A 20,988-nucleotide genomic window follows, 5' to 3' on the forward strand; every position below is an offset into this window, starting at 1 on the left:
GTGAGCAGGCGGGTAAGTGGAGCTGAGTCCACGCAAAGATCAGCCATGATCTTATTGAATGGCGGAGCAGACTCGAGAGGCCAGATGGCCTACTCCTGCTCCTAGTTCTTATGTTCTTACGTTCTTATGTTTGACCAGGAAGTACTCAATGAATGGTAGGACACTAGGAAGTTCTGTGGAACAAAGCAACCTTGGCGTGTTTGTCCACAGATCTCTGAAAGTGGAAGGACATGTTAGTCGGGTGGTGAAAAAGGCATATGTGAGACGAGCCTTTATCAGTCGAGGCATAGATTACAAAAGCAGGGAAGTCATGTTGGCGTTGCATAGAACTTTGATGAGGCCACAGCGAGAGTATTCTGTGCAATTCTGGTCACCACATTATCGGGAGGATGAGATTGCACTGGAGGGGGTGCAGAGGAGATTCACCAGAATGTTGCCTGGGATGGAACAATTAAGTCATGAAGAGAGGTTGCGTAACCTTGGTTTGTTTTCATTGAAGCAGAGAAGATTGAGAGGCAACCTGATAGAGATGTACGAGATTATGAGGGGCATGGACAGAGTGGATGAGGAGCAGCTGTTCCCCTTAGTTGAAGGGTCAGTCATGAGGGGACATAGGTTCATGGCGAGGGGAGGGTGTTAAGGGGGAGTGTGAGTATAAAGGGTTTTACCCAGAGGGTGGTGACAGTCTGGAGTGTGCTGCCTGGGAGAGTGGAAGAGGCAGGTTGCCTCACATCCTTTTAAAAGGTATCTGGATGAGCACTTGGCACGTCATAACTTTCAGGGCTATGGACCGAGTGCTGGCAGATGGGATTTGCTGGGAGTTCAGGTGTTTCTAATGTGTCGATCATAGAGTCATAGAGGTTTACAGCATGGAAACAGACCCTTCAGCCAAACTTGTCCATGCCGCCCTTTTTTTTAAACTCCTAAGCTAATCCCAATTGCCCGCATTTGGCCCACATCCCTCTATACTCATCTTATCCATGTAACTATCTAAATGCTTTTTAAAAGACAACACTGTACCCACCTCTACTACTACCTCTGGCAGCTTGTTCCAGACACTCACCACCCTCAGTACGAAAACATTGCCTCTCTGGACACTTCCGTATCTCTCCCCTTTCACTTTAAACCTATGCCCTCTAGTTTTAGACTCCCCTACTTTTGGGAAAAGATATTGACTGTCTAGCTGATCTGTGCCCTTCATTATTTTATAGACCTCGATAAGGTCACCCCTCAGCCTCCTACGCTCCAGAGAAAAAAATCCCAGTCTATCCAGCCTCTCCCCATACCCAAACCATCAAGTCCCGGTAGCATCCTAGTAAATCTTTTCTGCACTCTTTCTAGTTTAATAACATCCTTTCTATAATAGGGTGACCAGAACTGCACACAGTATTCCAAGTGTGGCCTTACCAATGTCTTGTACAACTTCAACAAGACATCCTAATTCAATGTTCTGACCGATGAAACCAAGCATGCCGAATGCCTTCTTCACCACTCTGTCCACCTGTGACTTTACTTTCAAGGAGCTATGAACATGTACCCCTAGATCTCTCCCCAATGCCCTACCATTAACTGAGTAAGTCCTGCCCTGGTTCAATCTACCAAAATGCATCACCTTGCATTTGTCTAAATTAAACTCCATCTGCCATTCGTCAGCCCACTGGCCCAATTGATCAAGATCCCGTTGCAATCGAAGATAACTTTCTTCACTGTCCACTGTGCCACCAATCTTGGTGTCATCTGCAAACTTACTAACCATGCTTCCTATATTCTCATTCAAATCATTAATATAAATGACAAATAACTGTGGACCCAGCACTGATCCTTGAGGCACACCGCTGGTCACAGGCCTCCAGTTTGAAAAGTTTACCGGGCGGCATGGTAGCACAGTGGTTAGCACTGCTGCTTCACAGCTCCAGGGACCTGGGTTCGATTCCCGGCTTGGGTCACTGTCTGTGTGGAGTTTGCACATTCTCCTCATGTCTGCGTGGGTTTCCTCCGGGTGCTCCGGTTTCCTCCCACAGTCCAAAGATGTGCGGGTTAGGTTGATTGGCCATGCTAAAAATTGCCCCTTAGTGTCCTGAGATGTGTAGGTTAGAGGGATTAGCGGGTAAATGTGTAGGGATATGGGGGTCGGGCCTGGGTGGGATTGTGGTCGGTGCAGACTCGATGGGCCGAATGGCCTTCTTCTGCACTGTAGGGTTTCTATGATTCTATGAAAAGCAACCCTCTTCAACCACCCTCTGGCTTCTGTCCAGAAGCCAATTTTGTATCCATTTAGCTACCTCACCCTGGATCCCGTGAGATTTAACCTTATGCAACCACCTACCATGCGGTACCTTGTCAAAGGCCTTGCTAAAGTCCATGTAGACAGCATTGACTGCAGTGCCCTCATCTATCTTCTTGGTTACCCCTTCAAAAAAACGAATTCGGTACGGACTCAATGGGCTGAAGGGCACTGTATGATTCTATAATTCTATGAATAATTACCATGAAACTAACATCAATTATCTTGAAAATCCATCTGGAATCTGCCATCCTTACATGGGACTCCAGTCCACAGCAATGTGGTTGACTCTTAACTTCCCCTCTGAAGTAGCCCAATAAATCCAGTTACTTCAAGGGAAATTCAGGATGGGAAACCAGACTGGTCTTGCCAGCAATGTTTCAAGAAAGAACAAAAATACCCTAGTTCCTTTTGTACATCACAACTACTGAAAATCACAGTGCTGGTCAGAGTTACCTCACTGCTTCCTACTTCTGGTTCAGGAAAATGCTGAACACCACAAATTGACCAATATCATGAGGGTAAATAAGGCATTTAGTGCATACAAGTTCAGTCCAGTACTGCTGCAAGAAACTCTTGATCTGTCAGACACAGAGTAAATACCACATCAAGAACATCCATTCAGGTAGGTAATTTTTCTTTAGTCTTTGTGGAATTTTATATACTGTGACCATCAGTGTCATGTTGAGACTGGTTATTCTTTCAGAACTTGATCCCTGCCTCTCCAAGGTAACCTTTTCACCTCAATTTGTTTCTTTTGCATTGGAAGATAATTTGAGAATGTTAAATAAGATAGATTGAACTAGAATCATAGAAACCCTACAGTGCAGAAGGAGGCCATTCGGCCCATCGAGTCTGCACCGACCACAATCCCACCCAGGCCCTACCCCCACATATTTTACCCACTAATCCCTCTAACCTACGCATCCCAGGACTCTATGGGGCAATTTTTAAAACCTGGCCAATCAACCTAACCCGCACATCTTTGGACTGTGGGAGGAAACCGGAGCACCCGGAGGAAACCCACGCAGACACGAGGAGAATGTGCAAACTCCACACAGACAGTGACCCGAGCCGGGAATCGAACCCGGGACCCTGGAGCTGTGAAGCAGCAGTGCTAACCACTGTGCTACCATGCCGCCCTAAATCTAAACAAGGAGTGAACTCAAAGAGCTGCACATAACCAATCAATCTAACTACATCAGTGATCACTGCACTCGCTTTTATTGTCTCTCAGGCATTTAGGTTTGTTACTGTTTAAACATTGTGAGGGAAGTCTCAGCGTAGATTAACTCTCTTAAACATGTATGGAATCATATTAGGTCTTTGCCATTAAAGAAATCTCCCCTCCGAGGTGAAGATAACTTTGACATAGAACCTACGATTAGTTAGTTCTACAGCAACAAGGAGTCCACCTTGGCATTAGTGGTAGCGTCCTCGCATTAGAGACGGGAGGTCTCTATACGGCACAATCCCACTCCAGAAAGTTAAGTACATGATCTAGGGTGATTATTTACTCAAAAGGGCAAAATTACAGAACTGAAAGTCACCAGAGAAATGCAAATTCTGATCTTTGTTTCAACAAAAGTATGTTTTGGAAAATAAATTTTAAGGAAAAAACTTTATGCCATGATCTTGAAGCAAATTTTGTTAAATAACCACCACTGAAATCAAAACCTTACATCTTGCCATCTTTCTCTCTTAACTTTTCAATTATGAATCCAGCGTTCAGTACAAGAACCAATGACCAGATCAGGAGAAAAACACTCACAGAGTTAGGAGGATCAGTTGTGTAAAACCCTTCCTCGGTTAGGCAATGACTGCCTGTCTGTGTCGCACACATCCTGAAAGCAAACTTCTGTGAATACCTTAATCTGCCACATAACTCCATAGCAATTTGCTGAATCACCGACAAATAACAATAACAGATAACATGACAGAAAGAGAACATGCTAGAAAAACACTTGAAAAATCAGTGCATTTCAGGGTGACACGGTGGCACAGCGGTTAGCACAGCTGCCTCAGAGCACCAGGGCCCTGGGTTCGATTCCCGGCTTGGGTCACTGTCTGTTTGGAGTCTGCATGTTCTCCCCATGTCTGCGTGGGTTTCCTCCGGGTGCTCAGGTTTCCTCCCATAGTCACAAAGACATGCTGGTTAGGTGCATTGGCCGTGCTAAATTCTCCCTCTGTGCCCGAACAGGTGCCGGAGTGTGGCTGGGGTATTTTCACAGTAACTTCATAGCAGTGTTAATGTAAGCCTACTTGTGACTAGTAAATATATAAAAATAAACAAATCCGAGAAGATAAGCAGTCTCTGTTCTAAGGTGAATAAATCTAAATGGGAGAGGAACAGATTATGAACAATATTCACATATTATTGAAATTTAGACTTTTCAACAAGTTTTTGTTTAAAATAGAGGACCATTAGATAGCAGGAAATGAGCCCAAGCCATGAGTTGATAACCAAACCCAATGGAGTTTCCCTCATATATTTTGTGATGTTTACTGTTCCATCAGTAAGAAATAAGAATCAATAATTATGATTCATTTATGAGAATCCAGAACACTAGATCCAGCGCATTCTCATTAGGGTGCTCAAAGCACTAATATTTGTGGAACATTGTTCCCATGCTTCATATATTACAACAGTGAAAGTACTTCATTAGCCACAAATGGGTTTAGACAACCTGAATTAATGACAGGTTCTATATGAATGCAAGGGGCAGCACGATGACACAGTGGTTAGCACTGCTGCTTCACAGCACCAGGGCCCTGGGTTCGATTCCCGGCATGGATCACTGTCTGTGTGGAGTTTGCACGCTCTCCCTGTGTCTGCGTGGGTTTCCTCCGGGTGCTCCGGTTTCCTCCCACATTCTGAAAGACGTGCTGGTTAGGTGCATTGACCCAAACAGGCGCCGGACTGTGGCGACTAAGGGAATTTCACAGTAACTTCATTGCAGTGTTAATGTAAGCCTTACTTGTGATTAATAAATAAACTTTTAAAACTTTGAAGTTCCTTCTTTCAAGAAGCACATGCACAAAGTCTTGAAACTGTAGTTATATATTTTATCACAGCATTGCAGAATTTATTATATCAGTGGTTTCCCGTTTAAGATAGGCAGTGTTAAATGCATTTTCCTGAGAAAAAATGTTTGTGTCCTCACAGTGCACATCAAGTCCCTTAACATGATCTACTGTTGCATTTCAAACATTCTATAACAGATGGAAAATATATTAACAAACATCTATCAAACAATAATTATTTGATTCAATGCTGAATCCTCGGCCCCAGCCCCTTTTCATTTCAAGGATGATCCCTTTTAGCAAATTGTGGTGTGACATCTTTCTGGAAAAAATAGCATGTTTTACTTTAACTTTCAGATGCATTGATGGCTGATTCTACAGAACATATCGAGATTGTTACAAGCACAAACTCCTCTGACAACGCCACCTGCCAATTTTCTTCTAACGGCTTTGCAATTTTTACCACTACTGCCTATTCATTAATTTGTGTCGTTGGAATCATTCTCAACAGCCTGGCTTTCTGGGTGTACTTCTGTCATGTCCCCAACAGCAACAGCATCACCATCTATTTAAAGAACTTGGTGGTAGCCGACTTAATGCTGGTCCTCTCACTGCCGATAAAAATAGCTGGCGGGAGCAATTTGGGCTCCACAATAATGAGAAAAATCTACTGCAATTTTGCAACATGCATCTTCTATTTGAACATGTATTCAAGCATTCTCTTCCTGGGATACATTGCGGCCACCAGATACCTGAAAATTGTCAAACCACTCAAAACACATCCATTTCAAACCCTCAAGTCTGCGAGAATTGTCTCCGTCGGAACCTGGTGTGTTCTTCTCAGCCTTGGATTTTCATACACGTTTCTGACAGGGAAAAAGCCACCCCAGAATAGAACAAGAGAAACGTGCTTAGAATTTAGAAGTGGTTCGGGAGTTCACTGGCACGTAACCCTCCACGCTGGTGGCACATTTCTGTTTCTCTGCGTGTTGATAGGGCTTTGCTTCTTTTACTTTCAAACTGCAAAACGTCTTGACAAATCCCCATCGGCAAGCTCCCTCAGAAAGCAAGCCAAGGCAAAGAACAACATTCTAATCCTCCTTGCTGTCTTTGTGGTGTGTTTTGTTCCCTACCACATCGCGAGGCTTCCTTACATTTTAAGCCAGATTGATGTCATCACTGGGTGTTTTTGGAAAAAGTCTCTCTTCCACTTCAAGGAATTTGCCGTTGTGCTGGCAACACTTAACGCCTGCTTAGATCCAGTGATCTATTTTCTGTTCTGCAAGGGATTCCGGTCAAAGTTAGGCCTGGAAAAATCTTCCAAGGACAACGTGCCACGCAACAATCTGTCCTTGCATAGTAACCCTTCACGATCCGTACTCGACCAGCCGACAGTCGCTACTTCAGTGGTGCCAAAGAACCTTGAGCCTACACCTGTTCTCAAAGAATGAAACATGGCACACCCTATGAGCTGTTAAAAAAAATGATGGGGGAATGGGAAGGATTATGGCTTTGAATTCATGTAACGTCTACTGAATAATTATTTCCAAGTGATTGAAGCGTTTTTGAAGTATTTTCACTTTTTTGTCATTTTATCAAAAACAGTCTCAAGAAATTGCAATGGGATGAATCAAGTTCATCTGCTGAGTTCAATGCTTCACATGACTTTGATGTAAACTGACTGAAGCATTCTGGTCATGTTCCATTGTGTCCACTGTTCATACCAGTATATCATATAACATGAACGTGTTAGGGAAATATGGCAACATACAGCCATAGTATTAGCCCATTAATCTTAATGAGAAATGTTGGCAATACCCAGAGAATGAGAGAGACTGTATAAACATGTGATATGTCATTGGTTCAGTGATCAGAAAATTGAGAGTGGGTGAGGAGCAAGTACAGCAAATATATTGAGAATTATTTTGATTACATTGGGTACTTGCAATTTTGTCACGTCTCTATCATCCTCTACATTCAGCGGAAGTTTGACATTTTTTCTTATTCATTGATGGGATTTGGGTGTCACTGGCTGGGCCAGTATTTACTGCCTATCCCCAATTGCCCTTGAACTACTTGCTAGGACATTTCACAAAACAGTTAAGAGTCAACCACACTGGAATCACATGTAGGCCAGACCAGGAAAGGATGGCAGACTTCCTTCCCTCAAGGACATTAGGGAACCAGATGGGTTTTCATGACAGTCAAATCTAACTCATTATAATTCCAGATCTTTACTGAACGTGTGTGCGCGTGCGCACACGTTGAAAGGGGAGTTAGTTTTGAGGACGTACGGGACGATTCTTACCCAGAAGCCCTTCAGCCATTTAAAAAGAGTCTTCAAATTAAAACAGGAAGGAGTTCACATTTTAGAAAAAGCACCCTGCCTCTAAAGAGCACAACTACCTACTTCCCGAATAACGTCAGCAAATTTAAAGTGAAACAAGCACTGAAACCCTCTAAAATTTGTTCTATTATTGTGAAATGACCATTGGGCCACATGGAGAGAAATAAATTAAATGTCTTTCAATTTTTCAGTGTCTTTGAATAAGATTCTGTATACATCATTTAAAAAGGGGTTGTTACTTACACCATCTATTGGTGAACAATGGTACATTTGCTTTGTTATTTGCATTCATAGAAATCATAGAAACCCAACAGTGCAGAAAGAGGCCATTCGGCCCATCGGGTCTGCACCGACCACAATCCCACCCAGACCCTATCCCCATATCCCTACATATTTTACCCGCTAATCCCTCTAACCTACCCATCTCAGGACACTAAGGGGCAATTTTTAGCATGGCCAATCAACCTAACCCGCACATCTTTGGACTGTGGGAGGAAACCGGAGCACCCGGAGGAAACCCACACAGACACGAGGAGAATGTGCAAACTCCACATAGACAGTGACCCAAGCAGGGAATCGAACCCAGGTCGCTGGAGCTGTGAAGCAGCAGTGCTAACCACTGTGCTACCGTGCCGCCCATTGTATTTATCTTACTCCTTCACCTAGGGTCGATATACAATAGGGTTACGATCCTCACAGCGACTGCTAACATTTTAAAAAGGGACAAATTTCCCCAAACTTCCAATAAACTAATGGACAGGATTTCACATTTTAAGATTTTTGCTGCAACAAACTAATTTCAACATGGATCAAAAATTAATTTAGAATTATCAATGACATGAAACGAAAGAGAACGGTACATTCCACAGTCACTGACACATCTGAAATAAAAGCAAACTACTGCGGATGCTGGAATCTGAAACAAAAACAGAAAATGCTGGAAAATCTCAGCATCTGTGGAGAGTGAACAGAGTCAGCGTTTCACGTCTGGATGAGCCTTCGTCACAGCTGAAATATGTTTTGAGGCTTTAAGCAACACCTCATTTCTGACAGATATGTATCAAAACCACGGTCAAAACCACTCTCACTCCCAACTCTCCCCGTCACACCAGGGTCAAACTTTCATTGTCCTTCAACACTCCCTATTCAAGCATTCCAGCTCCAGTTATCACCAGCAAGGCACATCGGCACGACTCCCCATTCCTTAAATTTTCAAAAACCAAGTCTATTCTTTTCCCAATCTTTTGAGCAGTAGAAACAGAACTCTCACCAGCATCCTGCCTGTTTGTTAACACAAAACAGTTCACGCTGCCTGCCCATCGTAGCTTTGGAGCGTGGGACTTAGGAGCAGGAGTAGGCCATTCAGCCCCTTGTGTCTGCTCCGTCATTCAGTAAGATCAAGGGCTGACCTGATTTCAATCTCAACTCCTGTCTGCCCTCCCATAAGACTCGACTCCCTGGTCTATCAAAAATCTGAATTCCACATACTGATGACCTTCTGTGAGGAAAGGTTTCTCATCACTGTCTTAAAAAGGAGACCTCGTATTTCTAAACAGAGTCTCCCTAGTTCTAGTCTCTCCCACAAGAGGAAACACTCTCCCAGCATCCATCCTCTTAAGCCCCCTCAGGATCTTTTATGTTTCAATAAGATCACCTCTCATTCTTCCAAACTCCAATGGATAAAGGCCCAACCTGTCTTCATGAGGTAAGTACAGGAATGAGTCGAATGAACCATCCCTGAACTGCTTCTAATGCAATTATGTCATTTTTCAAACAGGGAGACCAAAACTGTACACAGTATTCCAGATGTGGCCCCACCATGGCCCTGTATAGCTGCAATAAAATGTATTTACTTTTACATTCCATTCCCCTTGCAATAAATAGCAACATTTCATTTGCCTCCCTAAATACCCACTGCATCAGCATTCTAATTTTCTGTGATTCATTTACCAGGATGCCCAATTCCCTCTGTACCAAAAGTCTGCATTCCCTTTTCATTTAAATAATATATTGCTCTTCAATGCTTTCTGCCAAATTAGACAAGTTCACACATTTCACAGTTCTGGTTCATCTGCCAATTCTTTGCCCATTCAATTAACATTTTTATATCCCTTTGTAGGTTCCTTACCTCCTCTTGACAACTTTCTTTCCTACCTATCTAAAGTTTATTTATTAGTGTCACAAGTAGGCTTACATTAACACTGCAATGAGGTTCCTGTGAAATCCCCTAGTCGCCACACTCCAGTGCCTGTTCAGGTACACTGAGGGAGAATTTAGCATGGCCAATGCACCTAACCAGCACATCTTTCAGACTGTGGGAGGAAACCGGAGCACCGGGAGGAAATCCACGCAGATACGGGGAGAACGTGCAGACTCCGCATAGACAGTGACCCAAGGCTGGAATTGAACCCGGGTCCCTGGCAGCTGTGCTAACCACTGTGTCACCGTGCCACCTAGTGTCATCAGCAAATTTAGCTATCATATGTTCGATCCCTTCATCTAAGTCATCAATATTGATTGTAGACAGTTGAGGACCCAGCATTGATCCCTATGACACACTACTGATTACAGCTTGCCAACATGAAAATGGCTCACTTACCCCAAGGCGGCACGGTAGCACAGTGGTTAGCACTGCTGCTTCACTCCGGTTTCCTCCCACAGTCCTAAGATGTGCGGGCTTGGTTGATTGGCCATTCTCAATTGCCCCTTAGTGTCCCGGGATGCACAGGTTAGAGGGATTAGTGGGTAAATATATAGGGATAGGGCCTGGGTGGGATTGTGGTTGGTGCAGACTCGATGGGCTGAATGGCCTCTTTCTGCACTGTATGATTCTATGATATTCTCTGCTTTCTGTTAGCTAACCAGTCCTTCTATCCATGCTAATATGCCAAGCCCACACCAGGAGCTCTTATTTTGTGCAATAATCTTTGATGTGGCACCTTACCAAATGCCTTTTGGAAATCCATTTAGTTACTTCCTCAAAGAGCTTCAATAAATTAGTTAAACAGGTTACCCTTTCAAAAATCCATGTTCAATCAGCCTGGTACCTCTAAGATTTAAGTAAAGTGCTAAAACCTCCTTAATGGTGGATTCTAGAAATTCCCTTAGGACAGGTGTTAGGCTAACTTGGCCTTTGGTTTCCTCTTTTCTGGAATAAAATTGTTACACTTGCTACTTTCCAATCCACTTGAACGGCGTAATGGCACAGGGACAGCATGGTGGCACAATGGTTAGCACTCTGCCTCACAGCGCCAGGGACCTGGGTTCAATTCCCTGCTTGGGTCATTCTCTGTGCAGAGTCTGCATGTTCTCCCCGTGTTTGTGTGGGTTAAGTGCATTGGTCATGCTAAATTCTCCCTCAGTGTACCCGAACAGGTGCCCAAGTGTGGCGACTAGGAGATTTTCACAGTAATTTCATTGCAGTGTTAACGTGAAGCTACTTGTGATACTAATAAATTAACTTAAACTTCCCTTCCAGAATCTGAGAAATTTTGGAAGATGTCTCTACTATCTCTGCAACCCTAAGGTGCAGGCCATCAAGTCCTGGGCCCCTGTCAGACTTTAGACTAATAGTTTTCCCACTACCTTTTCCGTGACGATTGAGATTGTTTTAAGTTCCTCCCTCTCTTTCACCTCTTGATTTTCATGTGCTTTTGGGAAGTTTTCCAAGTTTTCCACAGTGAAGACTGACACAAAATCCCTGTTCAACCGTTCTGTCAATTGCTTCTGTTTTATTACTAATTTCCCAGTCTCACTCTTTAGAGGGCTAACACTTGCTTTAGTTACTCCTTTCCTTTTTAAATCCTTGTAGAACTCTGATGACCTGTTTTCATATTTCTAGTTAGCTTTCTCTCAAGCTCCCATTTCTGCCTCTAGTAAAATTTTTAGTTATTCTTTGTTGGTTCTTAATCTGACTAATCTTTGGATGAACCACTAATCGTCGCAAAATTGAACATTGTTTCTTTCAGTTTGATACCATCTTTAATTTCCTTATTTAGCTCCAGATGATGCATTCTTCTCAAGGAGTCTTTCTTCCTCACTTGAATAAGTCTTTGCTTAGAGTGGCACAGTGGTTAGCACTGCTGCCTCATAACGCCAGGGACCCGGGTTCGACTCCCGGCTTGGGTCACTGTCTGTATCTGCACATTGAACCCGTGTCTGCGTGAGTTTCCTCTGGGTGCTCCGGTTTCCTCCCACAGTCCAAAGCCGTGTGAGTTAGGTGGATTGGCCATGCTAAATTGCCCCTTAGTGTCAGGAGGACTAGCTAGGGTAAATGAATGGGGTTATGGGGATAGGGCCTGGGTGGGATTGTGATTGGTGCAGACTCGATGGGCCAAATGGCCTCATTCTGCACTGTGGGATTCTATGATTCTACGACTAAATATCTCTTTAAATTTCAGCCACTATATCTCCATTGTCCTACCTTATAACCTAGTTTCACTTTAGACACTGCCTTCATACTCTTATTTCTACTTTATTCATTTTATTTATTTTATTTATTAGTGTCACAAGTAGATTTAACACTGCAATGAAATTACTGGGAAAATCCCCCAGTCGTCACACTCCGGCATCTGTACACAGAGGGAGAATTTAGCACCCAACCAGCACGTCTTTCAGACTGCGGGAGGAAACCAGAGCACCCGAAGGAAACCCATGCAGACATGGGGAGAACATGCAGATTCCACACAGACAATGACGGGGAATTGAACCCAGGTCCTTGGCGCTGTAAGGCAGCAGTGCTAACCACTGTGCCGCCCCATGGTTTAAAACACAAAACACAAGTCTTGGGCCCACACATTTCACCTTCAAACTGAATGGGAGATTCTATCATGTTACATTCACTGTTGACATGAGGCTCTTTTACTGTAAGGATATTGATTAATCTTGTCTCATTGCACATTAACAGGTCTACCTTACTTAGTCTGCTCTCTCATTGGTGCTGGAATGTACTACTCTAAGAAATTGTCCCAAATATACTTCAATGAACTCATTTCCGAGTCTACCTTTACCTCCCTGATTTGCCCAATCAATTCCTATCGATGAAAGTCACCCACGATTATGCTCGTAGTACCTTCCTCACATGCCCCATTTATGTTTTCCTGTATACTCGGTCCTGCAGTGTAGCTAGCGTTGTTTCTGCATCTCAAACAATAACTGTCCCTTTTCCTGAGATACAATGAAAAGCTGTCAACTGCCATTCCACTTCAATAAGTTTCACTCCCCATGGCAACCAGATCACATGGGTATATCTCCAAACAGAGGTACTCATCAGGAAACTCCCCCCTTTTCAGAACATTCTGTTTTATCTTAAGTTAAAGGCGTTTCAAATCAGTTTATTTAAAGTTTATTTCTTTATTAGTCACAAGTAAGGCTTACACTGCAATGAAGTTTACTGTGAAATTCCCCGAGTCGCCACAGTCCGGCGGGTCAATGCACCTAACCAGCACGTCCTTCGGAATGTGGGAGGAAGCCGGAGCACCCGGAGGAAACCCACGCAGAGACGGGGAGAACGTGCAAACTCCACACAGTGACCCAAGCCGGGAATCGAACCCGGGTCCCTGGTGCTGTGAAGCAGCAGTGCTAACCACCGTGCTTGTGAAGATAACCACTAACCTTGTGAAGATAAGCATTCATGACAATACGTTTAGTTTCTGTCATTTGCAGAGGAACACTCCCACTGGCAGTTTTGCCTTCATTGCAATCTCGAAACTCCAGCTATGCTCCTCGTGAATGGGGGAGCAACTCCCAGAGACTGATTGGCCTACTTCTGTTCCTATGTCTGCAAAATACACTGAACAGCTAGTAAGGGAAATATGACCTCATTGAAGTTAGATGGATGGAACAGCTCATCAATAACAGGTATACTGCCTGAGTAAAACTTCAAAACCACAGCTCCAAGTCAGCGACATGTTAAAGCTGGCTAACACTGATCGTGAAAATACCCTGCCTGATGCAGTCTTTATTATCCTCCAAATAAAATTAATAAATGTTAGATTAAAATGCAATTTTCACTATTCTATATATAAATGCGCATGCAAATACACTTTTGTAGCATTCTACCTTTTAATCTAATTGCTTCACACGCTGTGGAGACTTAAAAAGGTGTGGTATACCTTTGAAGACAGTAAGAAGTCTCACAATACCAGGTTAAAGTCCAACAGGTTTATTTGGTAGCAAAATTGGCTTTTGCTACCAAATAAACCTGTTAGACTTTAACCTGGTGTTGTGAGACTTCTTACTGTGTTTACCCCAGTCCAACGCCGACATCTCCACATCATATCTTTGAAGATACCAGCCCTGGTAACTTAATGCCTACTTAGGATGTGCATTTTTCTGGAGGCTTGAAGGCATTTAAATTGCAGCTTTCAAAAGCTAAGCAATTTTTTTTATTCGTTCATGGGATGCAGCCGTCATGGGCCAGCATTTATTGCCCATCCATAATTGCCCTTGAGAAGATGGTGGTGAGCTGCTTTCTTTACCCACTCCAGTCCCTGAGCTGTAGGTACACCCACATTGCTGTAAAGGAGGGAGCTCCAGGTTTTTGAACCATGATGATCCATATGATGCTGTTAATGATTCCATGCTTCTCTATAAGGAATGCTGTTAAAGTCCCTGCAGACTGCTTTCAATTAGATAATTGATAATTAATGCAGTAAATCGCAATCAGCAATGAAGATTAACAGCAGAGAGTAACATCGTTATGAATGCTGATCTTCACAAGGCAATAATGATTTGAAGGACAGTGAAGGAATGGCGAAAGGTTTCCAAATCAGCATGGCATGTGACCAGAAGGAGAACTTCCAGGTGGTGGCATTCCCAGGCATCTGCTGCCCTTGTCCTTCTAGGTGGTAAAGGACCCAGGTTTGGAAGGTGCTGTCAAAGAAGCCTTGGTGAGGTACTGCAGTCCGTCTTGTAGATGGTACACACTACTGCCACTGTGCATTGGTGGTGGAGGGAGCGAATATTTGTGGATGGGGTGTCAATGAAGTGGGTTGCTTTATCCTGGATGGTGTCAAGCTTCTTGAGTGTTGTGGGAGCTGCACTCATCCAGGCAAGTTGAGAATACTCCATTGCACCCCTGACTTGTGCCTTCTGGATGGTGGACAAGATCTGGGAAGTCCAGAGATGAGTTGCCCTCTGTAGAATTCCCAGCCTCTGACCTGCTCTTATGGTAAAGAAAAGTAAGTAAAGTAAGTGAAGTAAAGTTTGTTTATTAGTCACAAGTAGGCTTATATGCACACTGCAAAGAAGCTACTGTGAAAATCCTCTACTCGCCACAGTCAAGCGCCTGTTCGGGTAGGCTGAGGGAAAATTTATCCTGACCAATTCACTTTACCTGCACAGTTTTGGACTAGGGAGTGGCCCAGTTCAGTTCCTGTTCAATGGTAACCCCCAGGATATTGATAGCAGGAGATACGGCAATGGTAATGCAATTGAATGCCAAGAGGAAATGGTTAGAATATCTCTTGCTGTCGTTGATAATTGACACCATCCAGGACAAAGCAGCCCACTTCATTGACACTCCACCCACAAACATTCGCTCTCTCCATCACTGATGCACAGTGGCAGCAGTGTGTACCATCTGCAAGAGGTACTGCCTAGTTGTGGAGCACGAATATTACTTGCCACGTATCAGCCGATTATCTCCTGCGAAATAGTCTCATGGGTTCTTTGAGGAATTTTGCAAACCATTAGCAGAAGCTAACTTTGTGAGTCTCAAATGCCTATTACCCAGAAACATTAGACGAATTGGCCACATGATGTGATAGCACAACAACAACTTGGCTTATCTACATGATGAATAATGTGAATAATTCTAATCAGTCAGCAAATTTGCAGGAACAAGTGAATCTTAATTTTAAGTGGGTGCATTACAGGAAACAAATTAAAAATGAGCTGAGGTGCAGCACAACCAGTTACCTGCTGTGTTTACCACATAATTGTGGTGTGTATAATCTCTCATACTCATGATGTTGCTGGGGTCCTGAGGAAATGATATACAAGATAGACTTCCAGTGTGTTTTCTTTACAACTTAAATTCACAGTAATATTTACAAAATAGAACTTATAAATAATAATCATGCTTGTGCATATTTTAATTTACAAATTCAATCTTTCAAATTTCTTTCCCTATTCCACCTGTTGTCATAGAAACATAGAAAATAAGTGCAGGAGGAGGCCATTCAGCCCTTCGAGCCTGCACCACCATTTAATACGATCATGGCTGATCATGCACTTTCAGTATCCTACTCCCACTTTCTCTCCATACCCCCTGATCCCTTTAGCCACAAGGGCCACACCCAGCTCCCTCCTGAACGTACGCTGTGAGGCAGCAGTGCTAATGCAAGAAACAATGCTTTTCACTGTATCCCAAGACACGTCTCAATAATAAATCAAATCAAATAAAATGAAATGGTTCATTCCGGAGGAAGTTACTGTTTCAAGATGGTTGGCATTTTCCTGCTTACTTCTGAAACTTTTCACGAGGAAAAGGATGCATTTCTGAGTGGCCGCCTCGCATTGGTGGAATTCTGTTCACAGCTTCCACACAGCGACAAATGATCTCACAGCACTTCCTGATTGCAGTACATTTACTGATGAAAAATGTTGTCCAGAAAGTGGAAGAACAAAAATTAACTGCCCAGATACAGAAATCAGATAGTAATTCACTCCTAGTTACCTTTACATATGTAGTCTCAGTCTTCTCACTTGTGATAGGAGGGATCAGTGTGAGGAGCAATCCTAGCAGAGTTCAGAATCCCAACAGGGAAACAGTAGATAATATCGCCACTTACTCTCTCCCGCATTGTATAGAACCTCTGCCAAAATTGTAATTAAAAGCAGCCAAATTAAATGCATTGATCAAGATACATTTAAAACAAGGAAAGAGGCCTGTGCTTGGTTTACGAGCCAGAAGATATATGCTTTCCAAATGAACATGAGAAGACATCTTGCAACCAAAGCATAGGCACAGGGGAAGGCCATTCGGCCCCCTGAGCCTATTCTGCCATTCAATTATATCCTGGCTGATCCATTCATTGGGGTTCATTAACCTGTAATACCCTTGACTAAGAAGGAAAGAATCAGTTAGGCAATACTGGCAAAAACATTAATGAGCACGGGAAGGTTACACTTGAGCACGAAGAGAGGTTGAACCAACAGATGAAGAAGCCCCATGTTGTTTGCCCCGACAAATCCTGACCACATTCTGAGAAAAAAAAACGCCAAATACGACAGGCTGAAACTGAAAGGAAACGCGCAGAAAGCATGACAGCCACACTGTGCAGCATATCACCACAAACTTAGAGACATGAAACTATCGGGGCTCCAATTGAGTGGTCCAGGTAATGGAACTTGTTTTGGAACAGTGATGGTTTGCTCCCCAGAGTCCCTCATGGGAGCATGGCTCTCGTCCCCACATGTGTCCAAGTGGCAAAGGGGAGTCATGAACCACATGTTGAACAGGTAGCCCTCATTGTTCATTCCAATGATTGTATTTTGAGGAGGAATGAGTCTGAAGCAGGCCTGTACCTTGACCAGGTGGGCTTCCAAGACAGGCTCTTCCAAGTTCCTCCCAGGCACCCAGAGTGAACTGGCTTATATACACTTGCAATGATTCCCCAGCTGCAATAGCTCAGTTGGGAGAGCATTGGACTGAAGATCTAAAGGTCCCTGGTTCAATCCCGGGGTTTCAGCATGAGCCCCTTTGCTATCTGCTAATTGGCACTGCATCTTTAACCATTGGTAATGTATCTTTCATATTCGTACTTTGAATATTTGTAATTCTTTCGTAATAACTTATTTATAATCAACAAAATAAATCCCCTAACTGGGGACAGCTGTGTTTGATCACCGATTTAAAGCAGGTCTTTAATTGCAGCACAAATTCAACATGAACACTCATCTCGAGCCACATGTCGAGCCCTTATCACCAAGCAGCCAGCCTCGGGTTCATCGTGGTGGCTCAAATACAACAGGAATAGCTGACAGGGCAGGATGGAATGCCAAGATCGTCAGTATTCACCAACATGATGTTCTGCGCATGGTTACACAGATACTGCACATTCTTGAAATGTCGACCCCCGCAGTTCCAGTACATCTCACACTAACATGTGGCACCCTCAGAGCCACAAATGTGCAGTCGGTAGCTCCCCTGTATGATTCAAAATCGCAACACCCTGCTCTTTCCGTTTCCCTCTGCTTCATGAGAAAATGATGAAGTCCCTTTCCCGAGTGTCCAGGGCCTCTGTCACCTCCCTAAGGCAGTAATGCACAGTGATCTCGGGCATGGGGCAATGTTGCCGGGCTACAGCCGTATAGAATCCTGAGGTTTGGAATTTGAGGATCTCAGTGACCTTAATGGCTACTGGTAGTGCCGCCTTTGCCCAGCACTGTGGCTGCAAATCAAGTGAGAAGGGAGCATCGTTCAATTATCAGCTCCACTTCCATCATTGGGTGGCACGGTGGCACAATGGTTAGCACTGCTGCCTCTCAGCTCCAGGGACCCAGGTTCAATTCCCGGCTTGGGTCTGTGTGGAGTTTGTATGTTATCCCCGTGTCTGCGTGGGTTTCCTCCGGGTGCTCCGGTTTCCTCCCACAGTCCAAAAATGTGCAAGTTAGGTGCATTGGCCATGCTAAATTGTCCCTTAGTACCCTGGGATGTGTATGTTAGAGGGATTAACAGGGTAAATATGTGGGGTTACGGAGATAGGGCTTATATGGGGGTTGTTGTCGGTGCAGACTCGATGGGCCAAATGGCCTCCTTCTGTACTGTAGGATTTACTATGGTTTTCATTGCTCATGTTTGAAGTGGTGGTAAGAGCAGTGCTCCGTGAATACCCCAAGCTTTCTATTAAGAGCCTCCATCTCCTCCTCAGCGTAACACTTCCCTTCTCTGCTCCACGTCCCTGAGGTGCTGCAGCCGAGGAGGGATGGGATAACTCTAGCCTCAATGAGTAAAAACAGGCTCTATGTCCAGAGGACTTCGAAATCCAATCACCTCCGGGGCAAAGTCCAGTGTGACTCCTTCCCAACTCCAAAAGACATTTCAGAACTCCTCCAATACAACACAGAACTTACACTAACTCTGCAACAGCTGAAGTAAAAGGCACTGAGACATATTTAAATGAGCACTTGAAATGCCATAGCGTACAAGGCGAGGCACCAGGAAGGAATGCGTGGTACATGGGCATCCTTAAAACAATCTTCAAAACATACCACCTCAAGCTTAATGAACAAGTTTAAATTGCTACGGCATTGAAATTAACATTCCAGTACTTTGTGACAAGAAATTAACTATAACATACACGCATACAGATCTGCTTCGGTAGGCAAATGTCACATTTGACATCTAAAGCACATTGTAATTTTTAACCAATCCAGTTTACATGACACGAACACTCATCAGCACATGATTGTTGCACACTTGTCAAAGTCCAACATCAGTAACCTGCATCTCCAGAACACAACCACAAGATGATTTTGCAATCACACAAATTACTGAGTCGACAAGACAGCAAACGCAGACTTTATGTCTGCTGTTCATTCTCTCGCTGTCCTTTTTAGTATAAATAAAACACAGATTTGCCATGGTATTGCTCAGGGTAAATAAAGTTTAAAGTTTATTAGCGTCACAAGTAGGCTTACGTTAACACTGCAATGAAATGACTGTGAAAATCTCCTAGTCGCCACACTCCGCCGCCTGTTCGGGTACACTGAGGGAGAATTTAGTATGGTCCATGCATCTAACCAAAACGTCTTTCAGACTGTGGGAGGAAACCGGAGCGCCCGGAAGAAACACATGCAGACACGGGAGAACTTGCAAACTCCACACAGACAGTGAACCAAGCCGGGAATCGAACCTGGCGCTGTGAGGCAGCAGTGCTAACCACTGTGCCAGACTCACTGGCTGGTATTTTACGACCTCGCTCAGGCGAGACTCATAAAATCCTGCCCGAGGCCAATTGCGTTCTGCGAGCCGCACCCGCCCCAATTCCAGGGCGGGCGTGATGGTAAATTTCCAACAACTAGCTCAGTCAAGACACTCAGAGAAGTCACCCATTGTTTATAAGTTGCTTTCAGAGCTTCTTTGTTCTGGAGAGACCACATCAATAAGTCAAACCTCCCCCGTTACACCTCAACTTGAAAGCCTTGCCTGAGATGCCTTGAGACAAACAGTCTCCTCCAGATAGATCCGGGCGCTGCTGTAAGAGATGGATACACCATCTCAACAGCACAAAGGATGATCTTTGTTCTGTCATTATCCCTGTTTACTGAGCTTTGCAAATTATTTAAGTATTCAATATTTTTGATATTAAGAAAAATTAATTTCCCAAACTGAAAGTTATAATCCTGAAGCATATGAATTTGAAAACAGAAAATATAATTTGCAACAGGGGAGGCAGTGGCAAAGTGATATTGTCACTGCAATAGTAATCCAGATACCCAGGGTAATGCTCTTGGGACCTGGGTTCAAATCCCACCTCAGCAGATGGTGAAAGTTGAATTGAATAAAAATCTGAAATTAAAAGTCTAATGATGACTATGAAATCAGCCTCCCTTCCGTTGACTCTTTCTACACTTCCCACTGCCTCGGCAAAGCAGCCAGCATAATTAAGGACCCCATGCACCCCAGACATTCTCTCTTCCACCTTCTTCCATCAGGAAAAAGATACAAAAGTCGGAAGTCACGTACCAATCGACTCAAGAACAGCTTCTTCCCTGCTGCTGTCTGACTTTTGAATGGACTTACCTTGCATTAAGTTGATCTTTCTCTACACCCTAGCTATGACTATAACACTGCATTCTGCACTCTCTCGTTTCCTTCTCTATGAACGGTATGTTTTGTCTGTATAGCACGCAAGAAACAATACTTTTCACTGTATGTTAATACATGTGACAATAATAAATCAAATCAAACCAAAAACCATTCTTGTAAAAACCCATCTGGTTCACCAATTTCCTTTAGGGAAGGAAATCTGCCATCCTTACATGATCTGACCTACATGTGAGTCCAGATCCACAGCAATCTTAAATGCCTCCTCAAGGGCAATTAGGGATGGGCAATAAATGCTGCCCCCAACCAGCGATGCCTACATCCCATAAAAGAATTTTAAAAACACTATGTATCTGCGTGCAACAAGCTTAGAAGGATAACATTCAAGGTTATGGGGCAAATGCAGAAAAATGGGATTAGCGCAGGCCTTCAGTCATAGTTATTGTTGGTGCAGACGTGATGGGCTGGAGGGTCTTCTCTGCGCTGTATGCCTCTATGACTCTAATGACATGCTGGTGGATGAGGTGAAGTTGAATGGAAGGACGCTGGTATGAAGCT

General features: G+C 43.8%; 2 protein-coding genes and 1 non-coding gene across 3 annotated transcripts in view; 2 read left to right on the forward strand and 1 right to left on the reverse strand.

Annotated features, from left to right (window-relative positions):
* Nucleotides 1-20,988, reverse strand: part of LOC144487108 (mediator of RNA polymerase II transcription subunit 12-like protein) — a 596,823-nt gene that overhangs the window by 399,151 nt on the left and 176,684 nt on the right.
* Nucleotides 2,826-6,916, forward strand: LOC144483021 (P2Y purinoceptor 14-like). Its single transcript, XM_078201850.1, has 2 exons — nucleotides 2,826-2,909; nucleotides 5,666-6,916. The coding sequence occupies exon 2, from the start codon at nucleotides 5,674-5,676 to the stop codon at nucleotides 6,757-6,759; it is 1,086 nt and encodes a 361-aa protein (XP_078057976.1). The 5' UTR covers nucleotides 2,826-2,909; nucleotides 5,666-5,673; the 3' UTR covers nucleotides 6,760-6,916.
* trnaf-gaa (transfer RNA phenylalanine (anticodon GAA)) lies at nucleotides 17,279-17,352 on the forward strand. Its single transcript has one exon. It is a non-coding gene; the product is annotated as a tRNA-Phe (tRNA).

Source organism: Mustelus asterias, chromosome 3, assembly GCF_964213995.1.
Source record: "Mustelus asterias chromosome 3, sMusAst1.hap1.1, whole genome shotgun sequence".
Lineage (NCBI taxonomy): Eukaryota > Metazoa > Chordata > Chondrichthyes > Carcharhiniformes > Triakidae > Mustelus > Mustelus asterias.